Source organism: Anolis sagrei, chromosome 5 (assembly GCF_037176765.1).
Source record: "Anolis sagrei isolate rAnoSag1 chromosome 5, rAnoSag1.mat, whole genome shotgun sequence".
NCBI lineage: Eukaryota > Metazoa > Chordata > Lepidosauria > Squamata > Dactyloidae > Anolis > Anolis sagrei.
The window spans coordinates 47,644,577-47,659,701 of NC_090025.1; the positions used below are offsets into that span (position 1 = coordinate 47,644,577).

The following is a 15,125-nucleotide window of genomic DNA, read 5'->3' on the forward strand; positions in this document are numbered from 1 at the left end:
GGGGCTCTTGACTCAGGGCCCTTCTACACAACCCTATATTCCAGAATATCAAGGCAGAAAATCCCACATTATCTGAGTGTGGACTCAGATAACCCAGATATTGTGGGATTTTCTGCCTTGATATTCTGGGATACAGGGTTGTGTGGAAGGGCCCTCAGAAGCAAAGGACCCTTCCACATAGCCTTATATCCCAGAATATCAAGGCAGAAAATCCCATATTATCCAAGCGTGGATTCAGATAATCCAGTTCAAAGCAGATACTGTGGGATTTCCTGCCTTGATATTTTGGGATATAGGGTTGTGTGGATGGGCCCAAAGCTTCTCCTTTCCCAAACATAAGAAAGAAAGAACAGCCTCCAATCAAAAATTCCATCACCGAAGAGTTTTGGCCTGCGCTGGCCACCGTCGCTGCCACGTGAAGCCGAAAAGCGCTGATTGGTTCGGCGAGCAGCCTATCATCCATCATCGCCGTCGTTCTTCGTTCGGGGAAGGCGTTCGAGACGGTGAGCGGACGTCAGAGGGCGCGGGTGAGTGACTGAGGGCGAGAAGTCAGGGAGGGCGGTGAGCGCGCGCCCAACTGTTTGTGCTCTCGCGCTCGGAACGTTCCACTCGGCTTGTTTGGTTTTTTTGGCGGCGGGGGAGGGGTCAGAGACGAGGCTTTGCTGCTCCTCTTCCTTTCCTTTGTGGAGGGGTTCTTGGAAAGGCCCATTTCTGCCCCCCCCCCCCACCTTCGCGCCTCTTGGTACAGCCCTTTCCTGAATGAAAGACAAGCGGCCTTTCTTCATTCTGCCACTTTATACCCTGTGGCTTCGGCCTTCCCCTCTTCGAGCAGCTTTGGCCCTTTCGGGTTTAATGCGTTTTATATTGTCCTTTCCGACCTAAGGCAACTCCATGACAAGATTGTTCAGAGTGGGGAGTTTGCCTTCCTTTAAGGCTGAGCGGGTGTCTGACTCCCAAGGTCACCCAGTGGGCCTCATGGCTGAGCAAGCATTTGAACCCCGGTCTCTAAAGGAAGCCTGAGCCAACTTGGGCCCTCCAGGGGGTTTGGACTTCAACTCCCACAATTTCTAACAGCCCCAGACTCTTTCCTTAATCTTTGAACTGTATTATATGGTAGATCAGGCCCTCAGGGGCAAAGGAAAGGGCCTGAGGCTGTTAGGAATGGTGGGAGTTGGAAGTCCAAAGCTCCTGGAGGGTCCAAGTTGGCCCATGCCTGGTCTACCATATAATCCAGTTCAAAGCTTAAGCAGCTGAGGGGGAAAAGGAAGGGGCTTGAGGCTGTTGGGAATGGTGGGAGTTGGAAGTCCAAAGCTCCTGGAGGGTCCAAGTTGGCCCATGCCTGGTCTACCATATAATCCAGTTCAAAGCTTAAGCAGCTGAGGGGGAAAAGGAAGGGGCTTGAGGCTGTTGGGAATGGTGGGAGTTGGAAGTCCAAAGCTCCTGGAGGGTCCAAGTTGGCCCATGCCTGGTCTACCATATAATCCAGTTCAAAGCTTAAGCAGCTGAGGGGGAAAAGGAAGGGGCTTGAGGCTGTTAGGAATGGTGGGAGTTGGAAGTCCAAAGCTCCTGGAGGGTCCAAGTTGGCCCATGCCTGGTCTACCATATAATCCAGTTCAAAGCTTAAGCAGCTGAGGGGGGAAAGGAAGGGGCTTGAGGCTGTTGGGAATGGTGGGAGTTGAAGTCCAAAACCACTGGAGGAAACACGTTGGCTTAAGCCTGCTCTAAAGCCAAATCTCAGTGCTCACATCACAACACTATGTAATAAGAAATGAGTTGTTTCTGGAAGCTGCATTGGGTACTATTGTGAGAGAAAGGCAGCATAAGAATAATAATTTTATTTATACCCCACCACCATCTCCCTGAAGGGACTCAGGTGGCTCACAGAAGAACTTTGAAGCGCCATACATAAAACAACAATACATAAACATGTAAAAGAATGAATTTGTCAAGGAACATGAAAGGCACTGCAGACTCCTTCAACCAGAGAAGTTAGCCATACCAGAGTACTTGATGAACCAACCTGGACACAGCATATTATTTGAGAACACAGAAATGCTTGACCACTCTAACAACCACCATGTCAGACTACACAGAGAAGCCATTGAAATCCATAAGCATGTGGACAATTTCAACAGAAAGAAGGAGACCATGAAAATGAACAAAATCTGGCTACCAGTATTAAAAACTCTGAAATTACAACAGCAAAACAACAGACAGGAAACAATCTGGGACATCTAATCACCTCTCAACAAAAGATTGCCCCAGGCACCAACAAGCCACACCAAACAACAGCCAGGCCATCCAATGCTAATCAAGGTGACCAGTTGAAACATTCACACCTAGCTCCAGCAGACAAGAGTCCTTTGTCCCACCCTGGTCATTCCACAGATATATAAACCCTTTTTCCTAGTTCCAACAAACCTGACTACCTCTGAGGATGCTTGCCGTAGATGCAGGTGAAACGTCAGGAAAAAATGGCTCTAGAACATGGCCATGTAGTTCGAAAAAGCCTACAACAACCCACACTTCTACCCCACCCTTCTCCCCCCGAGGGGGGACTCAGGGTGGCCTCACACAAGCACCGTATTATGCTTTCACCATATAACGGATACATTAAAACATTAAAATAATGCATTTAAACAATAGATTAAACATGCTAGATTAAAACCAAATCCAAGTCTGGGTAAATTCAATATCAGGGGTATCCTAAGTCTTCTTTCCAGTTGCCACTGTCCACTAATCGAATGCCTGGTCCCACAGCCAAGTCTTCAGTTTTCTTCTAAAGGACAGGAGGGAGGTGGCCAGCTTGATGTCCCTGGGGAGAGAATTCCAAAGACGGGGGACCATTGCCAAGAAGGCCCTATCTCTTGTTCCCACCAACTGCGTTTGCGGTTGTGGTGGGATCGAGAGCAGGGCCTCTCCTGAAGATTTTAAACTTCATGATGGTTCATAACAGGAGAGACGTTCGGACAGGTAGTCTGGGCCAGAACTGTTTAGGGCTTTAAAGGTTAAAACCTTTATATAGGCAAAGAATAGGTAAAGGTTTTCCCCTGACATTAAGTCTAGTCGTGTCTGACTCTGGGGGTTGGTGCTCATCTCCATTTGTAAGGTGAAGAGCTGGCATCAATAGACGCCTTCAAGGTCATGTGGCCAGCATGACTGCATGTAGCGCTGTTGCCTTCCTGCCGGAGTGGTACCTATTGATCTACACCCATTTGCATGTTTTCGAACTGCTGGGTTGTCAGAAGTTCCCCCTGGGATGGGGGTAAAAATGTTGTAAATAAATAAGTGCCCGGAGTGAACAATCGGTGAATTCTTACTCTGACAATAAATTATACAAAGTCGAAAGCCTGCCTAAAAAGCCATGTTTTTAAACTAGCCCAAACGGCTTGGCGAGTGGGAGCTAACTTAATCTCTCTTGGGAGGGTATTCCAGAGCTGGAGCGGGCCACCATGGTGAAGGCCCTCTCGTACCTGGGTGGTGGGACTGAGAAAATAGCCTTCCTGGTAGATCTCAATGCGGCCTCGAAGATAGGTTGGACCCAAAGCGTATAGGGCTTTATTGGTGATAACCTGCACTTTGAATTGGGTCCAGAAACTTAACTTGCTCTAATAGGGGCATAGAGTGCTCCCTATAGTTAGCTCCAGTTAGTAATCTAGCTGCCGATCTTTGCACCAACTGCAGCTTCTGAGCCATCTTCAAAGTTAGGCCCCACGTAGAATGCATTACAGTAGTCCATTCTGGATGCAACCAAGGTGTTGACCACTATGGCCAAGTAAAAATATAAACAAATAATAATAAATCTTTATTTCTAGACCACCCTCTCTCCCCACAAGGACTCAATCACAGTGCTGGAAGCTGTCATGGTGCTGGGAGCTGTAGTTTTAAAAGTTTTCTCTGCCACAGAGTGCTGGTGCCTTGTCAAACTACAACTTCCAGGATCCTATAGCATTGAGTCATGGCATTTTAAATGTGGCATCAAACCAAATTCATACTGCAGCATAGGTACAGCCTAATAGATTTTCAAATTTGCTGACATCTGATGTGAAAATCAACTCAAAAGCATTTTAAAGAATCATACTAGAATCGCAATTGAATTGCCTGAATGTTAATCAAAACTGGGCAACCATGGAATTGCAAAAAAAAAGTTGTGAATGAACTGTGTGTAGTTAACTGTTTTAATTCTGTTTTTCTGATTCCTCACCCAAAATTAAAAACAGCTACAATATTGGGAAAAAATTGATTTTCCCCCCATTCCAAACCACCCTTTATAATGGTAGAATGAGAGAAGATATCAGTATGGATCTACGCAGTTGGTTTTCCAAAGGAATAAAGGTTAAGGCTGAAAGCAGTATGTTTTTCTTGTCAATAATGGATTAAGATCGAGGTCGGTTTTCTCATTTCACTCTGTATTTTTATCCTCACAGCCATTCTCATCGCCAAGTGACTGGGTAAGTATGTGATACTAACCACCACATCCTGTGTGTTTTTAAACTCTTTACTAGGTGATGAATATACTTTTGTTGTTCATTCATTCACTTCCTACTCTTTATGACCTCATGGACCAGCCCATGCTTAGCTCCCTGTTGGCCGTCACCATCCCCAGCTCCTTCAAAGTAAAGCCAGTCACTTCAAGGATACCATCCATCCATCTTGCCCTTGGTCGGCTGCTCTTCCTTTTTCATACTAGAAACAGATAATATGACATCAAGCCATGGGTATCACCCCACCCAATTTTGGAATGCATACTCCATTAAAATGTAAAAGTACATAGCTATATACAAATAGCAACATCCCATTGGATTTGGTTGGACATCCACCACAATCATATCCATGTCTCCTTGGTAATAAATCCATCTAAGTTCTTGTGGACTGTCTAAGTAATAAGTGTATATCTAGACTACAGTTTAATTCAGATTCTAGAACTTTTTTTCTCAGTGCTGTTTGAAATATACATTTCTATAGGGCTAAATCCAGTTGTTAGTCCCAATATAACAGCTGTTGAATCAGTGAAATAATGTACCATATATTCATGTATAAGTCAACCTCATATATAAGTTGAGGACAGGTTTTGAGGCCAAAATTGATTTTGATATGATTAGATAAATCAAGGGTCATTCCTTGGAGAAAATAAAACACTAATGCCTGCAGATTCAGTTGGAGTACAGTACTTTACTTGGGACTAGCCATAAAATTTCCCCCATAAGTTGAAAGCTACTAGAGGTCATGCCCAACTCACTACTAAGCATAGGCTCTGCAAAGTTTTAATTTTGTAACTGACAGTTGTCCAGCTCTGCTTAAATTGCTCTAGCAAAAGGAGACTCCACCATCTTCATAGGCAAGTGTCTTCCACAACATAACAGTTTTTATGGTTATGAAATGTATCCTGATTTTCAACTGAAATCTCTTCTGGACTCACAGAGCAGAATTCTGTTTCATCGTGTGCATTTCAGGTTGCCTGTTGAACCTCATTTAGTTTTGGCATAATGTGTTTGGATCTATTCAAATCAATGCTGGTACCTAAGGTGCCACCTATATCTCTGTTAATTGATCAGCAATCCCTCTGCACTCTTATTTAGGGCACTTATAAAAATATTGAAAGTGGAAAGCTAATTATTGTCCTGAAAAGTAACTGAGAGGGCCAAGTTCTAATTTCGAATTACCCTTGGCCCACTTTCTGCAGATATTTTTTTCTGGATTTTACTTGTGAACTAATCTAAGTGTTGGTGATGGGTCTCAGGCCAGCACCTCTGTGGCAGATTATATCCTATAGCAACAATGCTTCTGACTGTCCTAGAAATAATTGGATCCATTGAAACCTATTTCTGCTAATGAATTCAGTCTATGTCCCTGTGTGCATTTACAAAGACCTGTTGTGTCTCAGATGTTGTGTTTGCTTGTGGATTGCTTAACCATTTGTGACATATCAAAAACTCATTAGAGAATGTGAAGGATAAAAGTCTAAGTGACACTTAGAACTGAGGTTGATGAAAGCAAAAAATATAAATTTAAGAAGTGGGTAGTATAAGAATATAAATAGGACTTCCACTTAATAATTCTAAAAATGTTGTTAGAGGCTATTTATTCCATGTTATATTTAAATGAAGAAATACGTTTTGTATGGTGAATAGATCTTATATAGTAAAGGTTTCCCCTTGACATTAAGTCTAGTTGTTTCTGACTCTGGGGGGTGGTGCTCATCTCCATTTCTAAACCAAGGTCATGTGGCCAGCATGACTGCATGGAGCACGGTTAGCTTCCTGCCGAAGCAGTACCTATTGATCTACTCACATTTACATGTTTTCGAACTACAAAGTTGGCAGAAGCTGGGGCTAACAGTGGGAACTCACCCCGCTCCCCAGATTCGAACTGTTGATGTTTTGGTCAGCAAGTTCAGCAGCTCAGCTGTGCCACTGGGGCTCCAGATCTTATAGATTCATGTGCAAATCTAAATAAGAATATCAGATTATGTAGCTAAAGATAATTTTTGGTGATTGTGGAACCAGTATCTCTTCATTTAAAACAACCATTTTATTTGATATTTCCCTAGCAAACTCCTGTGTATTCCATCTCACTGTCATTGTTGAGCATTTGTTTTTATCTCTTTTGCATTCTTCAAGATAAAGCATTTTCCTCATTCTTATTTGTTTAGGTCTGGCAGAATGAGCCTGCGGAAACAAACTCCAAGTGATTTTTTGAAACAAATAATTGGAAGACCAGTTGTTGTAAAGCTAAATTCTGGAGTTGATTATCGAGGTACGTTTTTTTCTGTCTCATCCTTTAGCCAGCTTCATATATTTACACCATATTTTAGTCAGGCCAAAGAACCAATATAAACTTTGATGGTACAGAATGGCTGGGGAAGGTTCTGTGTTACCATGAATTGTCTTTTAACATAATTTTTACATAATCCATAAATGAAAGAATAGCTTTTCTAGCTTTCAAAGCAGATTAGCCCTGTGTTAAAAGTTCTGTATGGCAACTTTTTAGTTTGTATACTGAATGTTAGAAAATGAATATTGCTTTATTTGATAGGTGAATGTGACTTCCCATTAGCTATGTGTTTCAGTTTCTCCAGTCATTTTTGTGATGCACTATTTACATGCAATTTTAATGCAACATTTGCTTAGAAAAGTGATTGATTTCATTTATATTTTGCTTGTTCTCCCAAATGGTAGTCAAAACAAGTGTAGTTTTCAAATCTGAATAGTTCTGTGTTTAATTGTTCTAGGAGTGCTGGCTTGCTTGGATGGATATATGAATATAGCTCTGGAACAGACAGAGGAATACGTAAACGGACAGCTGAAGAATAAATATGGAGATGCTTTCATCAGAGGAAACAATGGTACTTATACTTTACTAAGAGATACTAGAGTTGGGTATACGCATTTCAAATGTTTTGAAGAAATCATACCAATCATCTTAACAGAGAAATACAAGTCTGCCTAGAAATCCTGCCAGTTGACCTTCTTTCATCACATATTGGAAGGGAGATATTCTACATATACTTTGTGGCATTGTTATGTGTGGTTGTTTTTTTAAACTGGGAAAAGATTTAGAGATGAAGTTTCTCACAATTTCTCTTCAACTGCTATATGGTGGTAGGGCACATGTGTGTATGTGTGTGTTTTTAATTTATAATTTTGTATGTTTGTTTGTGTGTGTGCATGCACATGTGTGTGGGTTTATATGAAGTTGGAATTTCTACTAGTTTTTTCCACCCTTGCTGGAAATTCAAGTGGGAAAATGGGATTGTCTTCCTAAGTGTTGTACCACTTCAGATGGTTGTAGTGGCACAAAAGTGAAGGAGAGAGTGATGAGAATGTTTGTATGTCAGTATATAAATAAATATTATAAATAAATTTTCCCTATAGAAAATTCCCTATAGAACAATAATATAATAGGAAAATAGAAAACATATAACAAGAATTCAAGAAAAAACTACTATTAAAATAAAGAGTCTGTTGACTTCCATCTAATCCTTTGCGGCTTTATCGTTGTCTTTACCTAAATATTTTCTATTGAGGGTACAGTTTACAATAAAGTAAATCGGCTCTTCTTGTATCTCCATTATACACTAGTGACTTTTAATATATCTATTTAAATCTCATTTTTTCATATTCCTCTATCTTTGACCAGTCTGTATATTTAATCAGATTCCCTGAATTTTTCTTTAACAAAAAAATTAGTTTATCCATGTCTTTGATCTCTCTCACTTTCTGAAACCATTCATCTATATCTGGTGTTATTTTTTTCCTTCCAATATCTCGCGTAGCAAATTTTGGCAGCAGTGGTCAAATAAGTTAGTGGTCAAATAAGTAAACAAAATATCATCATTGTAATCTAGCGGTAGGTCCAAATCAGTTATGCCTAAAAGGTAAAATTCTGGCTTCATGGGGAATTTAATCTTGAAAATGTGTTGGGTTGCTGCATGTATTTTCTTCCAGAACCTTTTTGCATCCTTACAGGTCCACCACATGTGAAAGAATCTATACAACATTGTTCTCCCACTTTACATGTACAAGAAAAAAATACCCTTCTATTTTTATTTTTATTTTGGTAGGGTTTTTTGGTAGTTTTTTTTCTTGTATTTTTGTTACATCATTGTTCTCCCACTTTACATGTACAAGGAAAAATACCCTTCTGTTTTCTTTCTTTTTCTTTTGACCCCTCAATCCTTGATCTTCCCTTTCTACTCTTAATAAAAAAAATAGATTTGAAAAAAATTGAAAATTCCCTATAGAAAAATAGGATGAATAAATAAAATCCAGAACACATGCAACTACTACAAAATTCCAGCAGAAATTATTTTCTCTTTGATACCCATATTAGAAGTATAGTACAATATCATACAGGCCTCTTCCACACAGCTATTTATTTATCATGTCAGAAGCGAAGCAAGGGTACAGTTGTAATGTATTTAAAATCATAATTGGCATTATACTAAATGCCTTTGACCAATAGCTGGCCACTTGGAGTGCCTCTGGTGTTGCTATAAGAAGATCCTCCATTGTGCATGTGGCAGGGCTCAGGCTGCATTGTAATAGGTGGTCTGTGGTTTGCTCTTCTTCACACTCACATGTCATGGCCTTCACTTTGTAGCCCCATTTCTTAAGGTAGGCTCTGCATCTCGTGGTGTCAGAGGGCAGTTTGTTCAGTGCCTTCCATGTCATCCAGTCTTCTGTGACCCCAGGAGGGAGTCGCTGATTTAGTATCAACGATGGTTGAAGTTCTGGGTTTTAGCCTGCCACTTTTTGGACTCTCGCTTGCTGAAGTGTCCCTGCTAGTATCTCTGTAGATCTTAGAAAACTATTTCCACACAGCTGTATAAAATCCACATTGAACTGGATTCGAAGGCAGTGTGGACTCAGATAACCCAGTTTAAAGCAAATATTGTAGATTATCTGCCTTGATATTTTGGGTTTTATGGCTGTGTGGAGGGGCCCACATTTAATTTGAGAACAAAGCAAAATGCTGTTGGCCAAATGGAAGAGGTATGTTCCTGTTTAAACCCCTTACATTTTAACTAGTAGGTTTTAAAACGGCATAGTATTTTTTTCTGAGTCTTGTTTTTTTTATTTCTAAGGATGTGAACTTTTTCCTACTACTAAGATTTTTCATTCTCTCTCTGATCTTATAAAACAAAAAATACCTTAGAACCATGAAGAAAGTTTTTGTGCAAATGTTGGCTCTGTTGTACAAATACAGGAAAAACTGGCATGGTGCTATAATAGAATAACCCTATAGTAGTTATGTATATGAAGATGTATTAGATCATATTTTTATTTAATTTCCATTTTCTACTTAAGTGCAAAGTTTAAAATGCCCTTCTTATGTGGAAAATGGCATGATCTGACCCAACTGGATGTTCTGGTAGAAATAATAGAGTTAGTGAAATGAAGTTGATATATCAGTCACATAGATTTCTGCAAAGTATCTTAATTTTCTTTTCTTTTCCTTTCAAACAGTGTTGTATATAAGTACACAGAAGAGGAGAATGTGAGCCTACAAGAAGATGAAATATTTCATTTTGCTACTTTAGTTTCTTAAAAGTTTTGTTTGCTACCTGTAATCCTTCAGTATACAAGACTATTATGTTGTGCCGTAAAGTTACATGGTCTGTATGGATATTTTTTTATACATAAAACCAAAATGGAACTTTTTCTCAGTTTGGAACAATTTTTTTCTGTTGTGATTTGAAATGAAATAAAAACGGAAAATAACCTGACCTGTTTGTTCTGTAAAGCTAAATTTAAGCAACATCTGGTACTCATATGAACAGATCCACGTTGAGGAATAACACCATACTGGAACTTTCCTTGGGCTGCCAAGGTGTGAAAAATTGTCTTCCAAGTTTTTGGATGACTGAGAAGGTAAGACAAACTGTGTGTCCAATATTGAAAACACAGACTATTTCTTAAGCTATACTAATTAAGTAAAATGTTCAGTTGCTGATTGAAGTTAACCCACAAAAACCTTGGCTGTGGGGTTGTAGCGGTGACAATCCTACAATAGCAAGAACTTGGAAGGAAATGCCTAGGATTAACACTGTGCCAGCTGTAGAAAGCACTAAGTGAGAAAGTGATCGGCTTTGCTGTTTGTGTGCCAGCACTCCATATCCTGGCAGCATTTTTCTCTCCTGGTTGCTATTAATTCTGTTGTCTTTCTCTTTTCATCAGTGAACTATGAGGCCTCACAAGATAAAAAGTTTAAGGATTTAAGCCCTTGAATCTATTAACCTTTAATTTTTAAAATCAAGTTTTAGATATCTGGCATTTTCAAATAGAAACAAGAAAATTAATTAGCAGTTTTTGTTATAATATACACAGAGGAGGTCTCTATAGGATTGGATTAGTCAAGGTTTCATCTCATGGATTTATTAAGTCATTGTTGAGAGCACAAACTCCTTTCTGCTTTCAAATATTGGTGCCAGAAATAATCAATTAGATACTTGGATTTTTAAGTAGAGAAAGTGGAATAATGGGAGAGAAGCTTGAAGTCAGAAATTATATCCAGCAGACTAAATTTAGAAAACTCAGTCACTTCTAACTATATACCTAAAGCATTGAAATCTTTCTTATTTTCTGCAGATTCTTGAAAATAATATTTTTTTCAAAATAAGAAGAATAAAAAACAGATACTAGAGTATCTAGAAAAGTGTCTTGTTCCCCTTTCATATACTTCTAGGCTATACTGATATGCTAATACTTGGTTTTAATTTTCCCTTAAACTTATTGGGCCTCACTTCTGAGTAGAATTATACTGCTAGAGGAGCTAAAGTAAAGCAGAAGAATATAATACAGACGTTAATATGCTGTTTTGATATCAAACTTCAAGTATTGTCCATCGTGATAGACAGTGTTCCCTCGCTACTTCGCAGTTCGTTTTTAGAGGACTCGCTGTTTCACGGGTTTTTGAAAATATTAATTAAAAATATTAAATATTTATGTCCAGTGGAGGGCAGGGACCCCAAAGGTGTGGTGGCCTGAGGCACAGCAGGGAAGGTCTGCCTCCCTGGCCTCCACAGACCCCAGAAGTGCAGCGGTCTGAGGTGAGGCAGGGAAGACCTGCCTCTGGCCTGCTGCTGGCTGTGTGGCTCTGGAGGCTCTGCGGAGGCCAGGGAGGCAGGCAGGTGCCCTTGGGATGGGCCAGGAAGCGGGTAAGGAAGCACGGGTAAGAAAATAATATATAAAATAATGTATAAATATTAAAATTAATATGGCATCCCTACTTTGCGGCCTTTACTTATTGCGGATGGTCCTGGAACAGAACCCCCACAATAAGTGAGGGAGCACTGTACTGCCTATTTGAAGCAGCACATACCTTACCGTTAAGCATGAATGAACACTAACAATTGTGTGAACTCAACATCCCAGCTCTATACTTTCTAAGGACATCTAATATACAAAGGGGAACAGCAACTCTCGAAGACAATACATTAATAATTGTTAACTTAGTAACATTAAACATTTCTCATGCTTTTACTCAGAATAAAAAGAAGGCACAATTGTACAGTGTGGTTCAATAACTTTAACTTTTTGGCACGGGTTTGACAGGTCTGTCGAATAAGCAAAACCATATGTTTGCTCTATCAGTATTTTTTTTGAAGAGAAGAAAATCTGTTTCGTTTTTTTAAAATTATCTTTTTGTAAGAAGACAGTTGGCAAGCTTTGTCTCTTCAACTTCTCCCATGGTTCCTGGAAGCAAGTATATCATTGAAATGCTTGGAGCCAGAGGTGTTTTGGATTTTGGAATATCTGTATTTGCATATATGTATATAATGAGATATTTTAGATATGAGACCTAGACGCAAATTTCACTTATGTTTCATATATACTTTATACCAGGCATAGGCAAACTTCAGCCCTCCAAGTGTTTTGGACTTCAACTCCCACAATTCCTAACAGCCACTGTTAGAAATTATGGGAGTTGAAGTCCAAAACACATTGAGGGCTGAAGTTTGTCCATGCTTGCTTTATACACATAGCCTGAAGATAATTTTATATACAATATTTTTTATAATTTTGATCATGAAACAAGTTTGAATACATTGAACCATCAAAAGGTATGCTCACCCTGTAACCTGTTTTACTTCTCATTATCTATAACAGTATATTAGTACAATATTTGTCTTCGCTACAAGCTGTTTCATTTCACAATATCTTCTCCACAGATGTTTAATCTTGTCAAAACTTTAAGGAAAAGCTTGTTTGAAGAGCCATGACCCAGATACATATACACTGCGATGCATGCATATCTCAAGACAGCAGTTGGGGATTCACATTTCCAACTGTGTTGCATTGTGAAAAGCACAGTTTCCACCATAATATTGTAACATTAGTTGTGTAATGACACTGATGTAGCTGTACCTTTCATGGCCTCTTTGGACACAGTTCCTATTTAAAAAAAGCTAAATTGGTAATATCAGGGATACAAGGTTCTTTGTTATTCAGTCTTAAAAAAGTGAAATAGGCTTCTTATTCCTATCTGTATACTGTGAGCCGCATATTCAATGTTTGCATTAAGTCCCTTTGTGTGCTGGATGTTCACTGTTTGCCTTAAGACTATGCATACTGAAAAGAGTGGAAAGAATCCCAACTGTAGAAAATGAACTCACAAAAATAATGTGCACTTTAATAAAAAATAACGAGATAACTAAACCTCTGTATGTTGTTGATCTGTAATATCCTTTAAATGTTCAAAGCACTATAATTTCAAGTTACAAAGATAAAGTGTATTTCAGTTAGAATTTGCCTCCTGAAACAATGTTTGGAACTTTTAAAGTTACCAATTAAAATAGGTGCTAGCTTTAGTCATGCTTTAACTTTCTGAATGTCTAGAACAACTTTCTAGTTCTCTTTGCTCTTGTGACCATCTAATATATACCATCTAATGTATACTATATACAATGTTCAGTAATTCTCAACGCAATAGTTCTGTTTTTATTCTGCTTGAAGCATTTTAAAAATTATGATAATGTGGAATAGAACTTGAACAGTTAATATAGTTTTAAACGTTGTCTTCATGATATAAAACAGGCATGGGCAAACTTTGGCTCTCTAGGTCAGCGTTTCTCAACCTGGGGGTCGGGACCCCTGGGGGAGTCTTGAGGGGATGTCAGAGGGGTCGCCAAAGGCCATCAGAAAACACAGTATTTTCTGATGGTCATGGGGGTTCTGTGTGGGAAGGTTGGCCCAATCCTATCTGTGCGATTCAGAATGTTCATTGATTGTAGGTGAACTATAAATCGCAGCAATTACAACTCCAAAACGTCAAGGTCTATTTTCTCCGAGCTCCACCAGCATTCACATTTGAGCATATTGAGTATTCATGCCAAGTTTGGCCCCGATCCATCATTTTTTGAATCCACAGTGATCTCTGGGTGTAGGTGAACTACAACTCCAAAACTCAAGGTTAATGCCCATCAAACTGTTTTAGTATTATCTGTTGGTCATGGCAGTTCATGTGCCAAGTTTGGTTCAATTCCATTGTTGCTGAAGTTCAGAATGCTCTTGTAAGTCAACTATAAATCCCAGCAACTACAAAATCACAACACCCCCCACCACCACCACCACCACCACCACCCATCAGTATTCAAATTTGGGCGTATCGTATATTTGTGCCAAATATGGTTCAGTGAATGAAAACACATCCTGCATATCAGATATTTGCATTGTGATTCATATCAGTAGCAAAATTACAGTTTTGAAACAGTAACAAAATAATTTTCTGGTTGGGGGGTCATCATAACATGAGGAACTGTACTAGGAAGGTTGAGAATCACTGCTCTAGGTGTTTTGAACTTCAGCTCCTACAATTCCTAACAACCGGTAAGCTGGCTGGGATTTCTGGGAGTTGATGTTGAAAACATCTGAGGGCTCAAGCTTGCCCATACCCAATATAAAACCTTATATTGCCCAAGCGCAGAAACTTCAGTTATCACTTGCAGCCTTTCCTCGTGGGATTTTGTAGTCATGACATATCTCCTTGGCTAAAATCAATGACATCAGCCCAAGTAGACATAAGAGGACAGAGAAAACTAAAGTTCACATGGCAGCAGCCATTGCCCCTTGTGAGCTCATTTTTATGTTGTTTTTTTTTTAAAAAAACCCCACGCATTGACTTTTGTCTAAGCTCTCCTCTGCTCATGGATTATTTCTTTTTCTCTAATGATTCCCCTAGAAACCAGATCCTTGAACTTGTCAAAAAATCCCCCACTGTGTGCAATAAAACCATTCTGTCTTAGTCCTAGCAGTCTTTGAGTTGGAAAAAAAAAAACCTATGGAGGTTTACAGACACAAGCTTTGTATCTCTCTATAATAATTTGATAGTTCCAATTATATGTTCACTTAAAGAAGCATCGGTAGGGATTCCCTCCCACATAAATACAAATATACATAGAATTGTACCCCATATTTTGTTTTCATTGTACAAACTTTGTTCTCATTGTGTATTGGTTTGTTTTTAAAGAGGATGAGTTGTGTGTGACGAAATCTTAACATGATTAAAACTGAATTTGCGCACTGACAGAGTTCCTGTAAGTTTTAAGTATTAAGGCAACAGCTGCTGAACTTCCTATTAGTGGAAAAAGCAAATGACTTTTTTCTTTGAAGGATGTTTGCTTA

General features: G+C 39.3%; 1 protein-coding gene across 1 annotated transcript; it reads left to right on the forward strand.

The window, feature by feature from the left end:
* Positions 1–444: 444 nt before the first annotated feature.
* Positions 445–10,228, forward strand: LSM6 (LSM6 homolog, U6 small nuclear RNA and mRNA degradation associated). Its single transcript, XM_067468688.1, has 5 exons — positions 445–527; positions 4,428–4,451; positions 6,653–6,756; positions 7,232–7,345; positions 9,969–10,228. The coding sequence occupies exons 3-5, from the start codon at positions 6,663–6,665 to the stop codon at positions 10,001–10,003; spliced, it is 243 nt and encodes an 80-aa protein (XP_067324789.1). The 5' UTR covers positions 445–527; positions 4,428–4,451; positions 6,653–6,662; the 3' UTR covers positions 10,004–10,228.
* Positions 10,229–15,125: the final 4,897 nt, after the last annotated feature.

Bases quoted from the DNA above. Each gene is read 5' to 3' on its own strand.
- LSM6 (XM_067468688.1), top strand. From the start codon at position 6,663: ATGAGCCTGCGGAAACAAACTCCAAGTGATTTTTTGAAACAAATAATT. The intron at 6,757-7,231 runs GTACGTTTTTTT...TAATTGTTCTAG, and splicing joins TTCTGGAGTTGATTATCGAG to GAGTGCTGGCTTGCTTGGAT. The intron at 7,346-9,968 runs GTACTTATACTT...CCTTTCAAACAG, and splicing joins TTTCATCAGAGGAAACAATG to TGTTGTATATAAGTACACAG.